This window comes from Rhagoletis zephyria, unplaced genomic scaffold (genome assembly GCF_001687245.7).
Source record: "Rhagoletis zephyria isolate East Lansing unplaced genomic scaffold, Rhagoletis_zephyria_1.1 Rzeph_scaffold_07595, whole genome shotgun sequence".
In the NCBI taxonomy this organism is placed as follows: Eukaryota; Metazoa; Arthropoda; class Insecta; order Diptera; family Tephritidae; genus Rhagoletis; species Rhagoletis zephyria.
This window is the reverse complement of record NW_016164678.1, coordinates 426-10,644: the sequence shown is the minus strand read 5'-3', so window position 1 is coordinate 10,644 and position 10,219 is coordinate 426. Positions and strand designations below refer to the sequence as shown.

The 10,219-nt window shown below is 34.0% G+C and overlaps 2 protein-coding genes across 4 annotated transcripts in view; one reads left to right on the top strand and one right to left on the bottom strand.

Moving 5' to 3' along the window:
- LOC108374324 (phospholipase A1 1) overlaps positions 1–111 on the top strand; it is a 5,303-nt gene extending 5,192 nt beyond the window's left edge. Inside the window, exon 5 of the mRNA XM_017630313.1 lies at positions 22–111. The gene's annotated coding sequence lies outside the window, so the exon portion shown is untranslated. The remainder of the gene's footprint in view (positions 1–21) is intronic.
- The window catches only part of Toll-9 (toll-like receptor 9), a 24,644-nt gene extending 14,754 nt beyond the window's left edge, over positions 1–9,890 (bottom strand). The window contains exons 1-4 of one of the 3 annotated variants that reach the window (XM_017630310.1): positions 9,588–9,890; positions 6,538–8,130; positions 3,375–3,629; positions 2,710–2,868 (exon numbers count right to left, since the gene is read on the bottom strand). In XM_017630310.1, coding sequence (XP_017485799.1) covers positions 2,710–2,868; positions 3,375–3,629; positions 6,538–7,627 — 1,504 coding nt within the window. In that variant the 5' untranslated portion in view covers positions 7,628–8,130; positions 9,588–9,890. Of the gene's footprint in view, positions 1–2,709; positions 2,869–3,374; positions 3,630–6,537; positions 8,144–9,587 lie in introns of those variants that run through there. The other 2 variants (XM_017630312.1, XM_017630311.1) reach the window with 2 other exon arrangements.
- Positions 9,891–10,219: the final 329 nt, after the last annotated feature.

The window sequence follows — 10,219 nt, the reverse complement described above, 5'->3', positions numbered from 1 at the left end:
TTATTTATTATTTTTGCATAGGTTAGTCAAATATTCATTTCGAGTAGGTAGTAATGATATACGAAAAACTTAAACCATTTATCAAAACGAATTTATATAAGCAGAGCTGCTGATTTCAAGGCGAATTTGTACTGCTTGTACAAAATGATGTGTTTGTTGTTACTTTGTTCGTGTTGTTATTGTTCTTGCGCGTATAGTTTATTAGTATAGTTTTTATTTTTGCGCTACCGCTATCACTTAGTATGAATTCGCCTTGCCATTTATGTTCGCCAATCAACTAAAAAGTCTCCGAAATTATAAAAGTCAAGGCGAATTAATATAAGGTGATAGCAGGAGTACAAAAACAAAAATGTACATGTATTTTGTTTTTGCTTTGGCGGCATAAACTGTCAAAATCTGTAAGAGTGTGTGTAGAAATTCAAACAAAATTTTTCAATTTGAAATCAGAAGCCGTGCGGCGAAACACATACACAAAATCAGCTGAGCTAGTAACACCACCTTATATAAATTCGCCTTGATAAAAGTATTGAAAAAATAAACACTACGCCTGCTGTTAAGCCTCGACCCTGACATAATTTGAAAATATAAAAAGCACTTTAGCAAAATACGGTGGCAAATTCATTGTTGTTTACATAAGTATTATTATTTAAGCAGCTGTTCACGATTTACTTAAGTTTTTTTCTTTTTAATTCTGTGGTTAAATACTTGTTATACAATACGTATGCACATTAGGGTGGATCGAAAAAACAGTCACAGAGTGGTGTTGTCTAGAAATTTTTTAGCGAAAATGAGTTCAGTTCAATAAGAACTTTCCAAACAACATCACTCTGTGACGGTGAAAATGCACAAATCTGTACAAATATACAAATCGTGTGATCCCTGCTTAAGACAATTGTCAATTTTATCTGGAAAGCTCTTTACTGTCTTTCGAAAGACAAAGTGAAAGATTTGCTAACGAGGAGGTCTTAGCGCTGTGCTGTTAACCTTTTATCAATAAGTTTTAGCAATAAAAACTTTTAAATAAAAGAAAACAAAATGAAAATAAAGCAAAAATTAATAAAAATATTTTTTAATACATGCACAATTGTATATCGTCGTTTAAAGTACAAAACCGCGTAAGTGAGATTACATAAATTCTTTTCTAGAGAGTATAAAAACTCACGTTTCAAAATGGTTCTCTTTTTTATAAAGCAATCGAATTTCTGACTAGTATATTTCAGGACGAAAGGATAAGGCTTGAGCCAAGAGCGCAAATCCAATTTTTGGCAAAAAATGTCAGTTACGCGGTTTTGCAGAACGACGATACGCGGTTTGGTGCTTTAAACGACGATATATTTTTCCTTTTAAAACAACACAATATAAAAATTAAATTAGAAAAAAAAAAATAAATCAAGAAAGAAGAAAATAATAGCGAAAATGAAATGCTGTTAAAAAATATTTTATTTTCTAAACAAAATCTAAAAATTTAAATAAATATAATTTAAAAAGGCAAAAAGCTAAAATAAAATAAGATTCTAAAAATTAAATTAAACAAAAGAAAATATATCTTTATCTTTAAAACAATAAATTCTAAAACCAGATGAAAATTTAATTAAAAAATAAAACATGTTTAATAAAAAAAGAAAATATATATTATGTCTAAAACTTAACTAAAATTGCAAAAAATATATTTTTCTTTTCAAAACAATAAAATCTTAAAAAATAAATAAAATACGTTTCTAAATACATATTAAGTTGAATAAAAAAATATATATTTTTCTTTTTAAGACAATGAAACGTAATAACTAAAAGAAAATTAAATAGAAAAAATAAAAAATATTTAGCTAAAAATAAAATACATTTACGTAAATTTAATGAAATAAAAGAAATATATTTTACTTATTAAAATTAAATAAAATAAGTTTCTACATATGTAATAAAATTGTAAAAATACCTATATTTCTATTAAAGACCATGAAATCTAATAATTTAAAGAAAATTAAGTAAAAAAGGAAAAAAGTGTATGAAAAAAAAAATCCGCTGACCGAGGACTCGACTGGAGATGGGCACGGGACTAAATATTTAATCCGCCCATCCCGAAATTAAATTTTTAAGTCCCGAAGCCCCCCATCCCAATGTTTTCCAGAATTGTACCGCGGGTCCCGTGGGGCCCCAAAATCTATCACTAAGAAAAATTCACATGTCTTTCAAATTAATTTTAAATAATAAAAAAATAATAATGAGAGATCTGGCATCTAACGATTATTTTGTTTTGCTTTGCAGTTCGTTTTAGTCTCAATAAAACAAAAAAGTGCATATTTCATAAATCGTTTTTAAGGAAGACTTTCTGAATTTGCGGATTTATCGAGTGTCGGGAAAGGATTTTGGTCCCGTTCAGCCCGCAAATTTTTTAAGACCTTCCCAATACCGCCTATCCTGGCCAATTTGAAATCAACACCGTGGGTCCCACGGGTCCCGATAGACCGCGCCCACCTCTAGGCTCGATCTCGGACCACCCGAAGTTGATATAAACGTGGTGAAATGAAATGAGACGAAGCGTTATAAATTGAATATCCTTTTCTGTTGTTTGTATACCTACACACATTTCAAAGTAAATAGTTTTAAGGTTAGAATGGAAATCGAAAAAAAACACGGCTTTTCTGAATGAATCTGAATGGCGTTACAGTTTGAGAAAGAGTTAAAAATCCACTGTGAGGTATCAGAGCTTACCCTTTCTATTAAGCATCTCTAACTCTTTTCGTTTTATAAAATCCTGATATGTTAGAGTTCTTTGCCCAGTTATATTCGTCTCGCTACCAGCAAATACTTGTGTAGTGTCATTTGACGTGTTGTTATTGTGTAGCAGTGTTTGACTTAGAAGTTTGATGGCTGAAAATAGTGTTTATGTAAGTGTAAGTGTTGGTGTTATAGCCCAGTTACCCAACAGACTTCTACATGTGAAGTGCTATGCGTTGGGTAACCGCTTCCATGCAAAGCTCATTTAACAGATTCCTTATGTGACAACTCTCATGCAACGCCAAGTATGCATAACTGAGCTATTAGCCAATCTGTGTTTGTTGTGTTTTTTAATTCTTAGTACCGTTTTCTCAAGTAGCTTTCTTCAGAACAAAATTTGTGCTTAAAGTGAAAAGTGAATTTTAAACCCTACATGAGAAAACGGCCCTTAGGGCCGGTTACTCAATGTCTGGTTAACACTAATCTGCCGTTAAACATCTTTATCGTCTTCGACTCCATGCATATAACAGGGAGTCGGTAGTGTCGATAACTATGTTTAACCGGAGATTAGTGTTAACCAGATATTCAGTAACCGGCCCTTAAAGTTGCAAACAAATTTTTAAATTATAAATTTATAAAACAAACATTCCTCAACTCACCTTCGTTTTGTTCCTCCTCGTTGTAAGACGAGAAAGAGTTACCTTTCAACGTCAAGTACTTCAAAGTTGTATTCATGGTTGTTAGTGTTCGAAAAGGTACTTGTGTTAGATTATTGTGTGCTGCTGAGAAAATAACAACACTGTGGCCCATACGGGTTTCATTTTCCAAAGTTTTGTTGTAGAGCGTATCGTCATCGTCAATGTGCTTGTAAGAGAAATCCAAGTAGATTTTGACCGCTGGAAAGATTTCACCATCTACAATTATTAAGATATTTAATAAACATTTGAAATTCAGAAAAGGTTTTTTAGTTTTTTTTAGTTGTTAGTTTTTGTGTTCGCGATCGAAGCTTTTCTCGAAATAATCGCTTTTAGAGAATCGATTATAAATTTTCGGTATCGATCGAGAATCTATTCTGATAACTCGATTCTCTTATTTCTCATACATCTTTAGATACGCGTCAGTTGTTAGAATTGTGAAATTGTGAGATTGTGAAAATTTACTCATTATAATAGCTATGGATGATGGCCGCTTTTGTAGATTTTTCAAGTGAAAGAAAGAATGAAATAAATAATCGATTAGAATCGAATAATTCGAATCTCGCCGTCGATTATTCGCTTCCAAGAATCGTAAGGATTAAATAAGATTCGAGAATCGATTATTTTTCAAAACTTTCAATCCTTATTTCGCACTACCAAAGTATGTGTTTGGGCAAAATTAAATTAATACTTCTTTAACATAAACTAATAGCGTTTGCTTGTATCGTGTATTGTATGTATGTATCGTGTATGCTGGAAATTAACATGAAATCTCAAAAGCTCATAAAATGCCGAACGCTTTCAAAAAAATTTCAAGATGAATAACTCAGTGATATAAAAAAATATTTTTTTTTAATCAAAAATAGGGGGTATGCACTGTAGCCAATGGTGATCGTGGTTGTAAGTCAGACTAAGCTTTGAGGTGCCATCAACTTATTACTGTTATATAAATGACACATGAGAAGTATCGAAAATACATATGTATCTCAAAATATAAAACTCAAAGCAATCCAAAAATCCGAAAAATAATTAATAGTCACGAATAAAATATCCAGTGAATACCGAATATTACTGAAAAAAATCCCAAATAGTCCAGAGAAAAACTTAAGAGATCTCCAAAAATTCATAAAAAAATCTGGAAATACTCTAAAAATGTACAAAAGTTCACAAAATCCCCAACGGTCCGAAAAACAATTCCAGAAAATTACGAAGTGGCTCGAAAAACTCCCAAAACAAAACTACGGAAAAGTCCGGAAAAGTATCGAACAAATAACAAAAAATTACTAACGGTCACGAAAAAATAAACTTAAAAACTCGGAAAGCCCAAAACGGCAAAAACCGAGAAAAAAAATCCCACTTTGAACACCGAGTAATACCGACAAAATCCAAAAAGTCCAGAAAAAATCTCGAGTGACCCCGAAAAAATCATAAGAAAATCTTGGAAGTCCCGAAAAAGTCGATTAATCAAAAAACATTTCCTTTACCTTGCATATAAAAGTCTGATTTAATTTTGAGCTTGGTTGAAGCATACATAAATAACGCTGTTGGTGTCCCTCCTGCTCTTCAAAACCAAAATAATACTCAATAACTACTCTTTTAGCTGATAACAAACAGTGGCTACTGCAATTGCTCATTTATTGCTTAGGCGTAATCAAATGCACTTGTGCAGCTCTTTAAGATGAATTAAAAATGTCACTCATACGTCGTGTAAAACTTTACACTATTCAAGTGTGCTTCTCACAGCGCTTTCCATGCAGTATTCAACACTATTGAGATATCTATAGAATGAAAAAGGGAATATACATACGAGTACACTTCTTAGGCATTGAAGTTGCATTAACCAATGTCAAGGCAGAAAGTAAGTAAGTTAAAGAACTATCCACCACCATTGGAATGGGAACTATTTTAAATTTTAATAGTGTGATAAATTCTATAATTGATTGGTGCAACCGGACATCAATGTTTGCTAAAGCGAGTTGTGCCAGTTCATTTAGAGAAAGAGACTAACTTCAAAGTAGATGCATATGTATGTATGTATGTATGTATATGTATATGTAGGTGATAAATACATCATCTCTTCAAAGCGGTTTATTATTTCATTTGGCTTATCACATTTTATTACAACCGGTAGTATTTGGTATTTATTTGTTGTGCCGAAAATAATCGTATTTCGATGCCTTGTTCCAAATAATCTTCGCATGAATTTCTGCTATAAAAAGTGTATCATTGAAATCCAACTGAATCTCGGAGGTGGCATAAAACTTTAGTATACATTAGACCGTGGCAGCTTACAAAAAAAAAGAAAAAAGGGTTTTGATGAGCTTTAAATTTACTGACATAGCTACGTTAGTTGACGTAATTAGTTAGTTACGTTACGTTAGGTTGATAAAATCGAGGCGAAACCTACGCTCGGCAAAAAAAGAAGAAAGAAATTTCGAAATTGCTTTCGAATCAAAACTCTTTTTTAGGCCATGGTTATGCTACCAATTTTGACTGGCAATCAAAAGAGAAAAATGTCGGTGATTGGTGAGAAGTGGTTATGCCCTGTTTGCTGATTGGTGAACACAGGATTGCTTCTTATGAAATGACTTTCTCCATTTTTTTTGTAGACAATTAAATTTTAATAAAACAAAGTGCAAATCTGAAGTCGCAAGCGCTTACCTTATTATTTGGCATTTTTTTACGACGGTGTTTTGCATTTTTCTCCATATGAATAAATTTTTTAACATACTTTCTATGGAAGAAAATGCTTGACACCGTCAGCAAAAAAAAAATTACAAAAATCAAGGGTAAGTCCTACCTACTTCAGATTTGCACTTTATTATACTAAAAATTAATGCATACCAAAATTCTGATTAAAAAGCTTTTACTTTTATTGAAAATTTTGTAAAATTTTCCTAATTTGTGTACAAATCTTGAAAATTCGCACTCGCATGATTTTCGTTAGATAGTGAGCTATGCTTTCACAAAAAGATAAGAAACATTAAATAAACAAAAGAAAGCTAGCCAAAACTGGTTTAAAATTTCGTCCTGCTATTTGTTTGCCAGCCACTATACATCGTAAGCCAAAGAATACGCAATTATGTAAATAAGTACATATCACTTATGCATTTATTTCAATACTTACTTTTATTATTGCACGATTCATGGTTCAGAGTACCATTGCTGTAGACCCACCACATAATTGAACTCTTTATGCTATCCATTATGCAAGAATTATTCAACTCGCTTCTATATTTCTGCATAATTTTATTTACTTCATAGGAATTAATAAGATCGTTCCAATTACCGCGTAAACTTTGTAGCTCCCATTCAATTTGCTCCAGCGGCACTGAGTCATCCACTGCAGTTTTGGGTTCAATTACTTTGCCAGTATGCTGCTCTTCGGAATCAAGTGGAATTATCTGCTCGCTCGAGTTCGTTTGTTGACTTTCTTTGACACCCTTTGTGACATTATTCGGAGGTTTACCCGCAGCAGCATCTTGGTTCCCGCCATTTTGGGTGAAATTGTATTGGTAGTATGCCGGAGCCTCCTCACTTTTAAACTGAGATGATTCTAGAGATTTGGTAACATTCGTTGACTGCTTACTCAGCTGTTGATCGGTAGAAATAAATTGCCATAACGTATTGAGCTTATCGTTGATGTTAGAGCCCTCAATGTCTTTACTGCTGCTGTTGTTGTTATGGCTGTTATGGCTGCTATGGCTGATATTTTTTGTATCGCTATCGTCGCTTAAAATTTTATCAATGCTGAGAAAGTTGTTTGCACTGCTGTTGCCATTGATAACTTTCCCATCACTATCATAAAGCGGTTCAGTCTGATTGATTAACGAACTGGCATTATCAGCTGTGCCACCAACAAAATCATTATCATTTCGGCTACTGTTTGTGAGAAATGGCAGCAAATGTTTATTGTTTATTTGCCAATCATGTGTTTTATTTTTATTTGTGGTCGTATTTGTTATAGTTTTTACAGCTGACGTTGAACTAATGTTATCAATTATTTTTTTGTTGCTATTATTATACACTTCATTAAAGCTGCTATCGAACGCTACATAATTTCTTTTGTATGCACTACTGTTTATGTTATCGCTGTTGTTGTTGTTGATATCATTGATAGCCGTTTTAAAGCGATCGATGAGTGTCGCCGCGTGTAGTCCGTGTAATTTGAAGTGGATTACAAGTATTAACAACGCCAGTTTCAGTCCGAAATTCATTTTTAGCGCCTAATAAATGTGGGTGCCTCCTCTTCCTCCCTTTCGCACTGCAGTGTATGTGTATTAAATTTGGCGTATTTTACTAAGCCGAGAACAAAAATGGCATGTGCGGTATACGCATAAAGAGGCTATTTGGTTTTAACACTTTGATAGCTTTTGGCCAAAGTGTTTTAGGTTTATTACGCATTGAGTTTTCTATTGCTTTTGCCAAGTTATTGACCGATAAGTAAACTATAGTCTTTGGCTCGATTTTTTAACGCTTTTATAGCTTGATTTATTAACGTTGTAAGTTTTAATTTTTTTGTGATTGTATTTTGCAATTCTTGTTTCATACAGAAATCCACATTTTTGCTATTGTTTTTTGATTTTTACGAGTTTGTCCATTTTTTTTGTGGTTTGGAAGCGTTACACAGTCCAAATAGTTTCTCGTCGTCAGAGTTACGCTCATCCCGAAGGCCGGTGCTCCTAAGGACTGCAGGCTTATTAGTCTGTCTTCATTTCTGCTAAAAACGTTGGAGATATCAATTGACGTTCATACTAAGAAACGGGATTCCTCGTGACTGCCGAGAGCTCAATGTGCTTGTTGCAAGGGACAGTCGGTGGGTACCGCCCTACACCCATTAGTAGAGTAGATGGAGAAGGCCTTCACTGATAAAGATTATGCAGTAGTAGTTAACTTTCCTAATGAGCTGGGGGTTGGAACCGACCTGATAAGGCTCGTTTACAGGGGCGAGCGCAGCTTACGCTGTTCTTAGAGACCATTGTGCGATGATGAGATGGAATCATCTTAGCACTTTCTATTAGACTGCCGAGTCTTGGCGAGGATAAGATGGAAACACCTTGGCTCGCACTTTCTGACAACCCCGGAGGAGCTCTCAGGCTTTGAAATTAGTCGTATTCGTAATTTCGTAATAATTGGTCTCTATTCAGTTTTTTTGGTATCACAAAGGACGATCTCCTAATTAACCAAGTGCGTCCCTTGTCTGGGACCCTAACATATTTTTTATGTAATCTTAAAGGATGTCGTTGAGACTCAGGCTACTGCTCCAACCACCATCCATAGAAGCTTTTTCTAGTAGCAGCGACCCCTCGACTGGCAATGGCAAGCTTCCGATTATAGTTTTTCGGTGCGAAAGTTAAAAAAAAAAACATCGGCAGTTCGGAGGCGGCGTTAAACGCTTAGCTAAACGCATTCTCTGACCTTTGAAGTTTTGACAGGGCAGATTGTTGCCTTGAAAATCTGATGGTTGCTTAAAACGACAATATTATGAAATCCGTAGCTAGACAAGGATAAAGTTATAAAACATCAAACATATGTACATATTTTGCTAGAGGTTCCAATTTTATACCAGTTCATATTTAAGGATAAACCAACAATAATATGCCGTCAAAAAAGTTGTCGCCTTACCCAACTTAATTCGGCTTTCAAGGGCTAAGGGGACGACTCTAACACTGAAGATGGCACAACGCCGCTAAGGGATGGCGGAAATTGATTCCAATGCAATTTAAGAGACGTTACAAGGAATGGTTGTCATTGTTCCTAGAGAAAACTTTAGGTGTTCATTTATTTGACGCTAAAGATTAGATTTACATTCTGACTGCAGACCTAAAAGATCTACGTATATAATCGAGCAGATTTGTCATAAGTGGCCTTCAATATCAGTGGCTTTTCTCCTAGCAATTATTGGGTTTTCTCCCTTGCGTCATCTTTTTTGGTATATTGTTGATGTTTTTCTTTTATGGTAATTTTCACCAAATTATAGTTTTAGATTTTATTTTATTATTTTTCTGAAGTAGCTTTTACATTTTATTTGCCCTTTAAAAACAAATTTTGTTCTCGAAAAATGTATTTGAAGGGTAGCTAAATTATAAATGTTATCTGAGAAAACGGCCCTTAGGTTATCGAGAATTCAGATAAGTTTTATTTTTTAAGTAAAACTGATTTTTTGAATTTACTAACGTTTGTTGCATTAAATATTAAGAACACACATATTTACATATACCAAATTTTATATTTTAATTATTTAAATACGAAAAAGCGAATTCTTTAGTAGGTTTCACATCCGCCACGAACCGTTACCGCCAAAGAACTAAACCAAATTTTAAGAAATTTGCGCAAATGGTCAGCGTTCATGTTGGGCCTGATTTGTGGCCGATTTTGTGGCATATCAGTAGCGGAATGCGCGTGCTTATCAAATTTGGCAATTATTGTTATTGATATTGCTATTTTTATTGTTGTCGTATTTATATCATTTTTGGTAGACGGTGCGCTGTCTTATCAACTACTATTATCGCACTTATTTGGCTGTCAGTGGTGGGTACGATTTTATTGTTATCATCCTTTTTTTGCTACATCATTTCAGCAGCTTTAGCTACATACGTACACGCGAATGTGTCATAAGCGAAAGGCGCCTCACAAAGACCCCAACTAATTTACATGGTATCTAGCGCGTGCCCATTTCACTTGACTCAATCCGTCATGAGTTCCCATATGATGGCTTAGTAAAAATTATGAAGAAAGTCGTGTGGTTTTGGATTATGGTATAGCGTTTTCTTTACTGTCTCTCCCTGTTTTCTTTGCGTGAAATTATT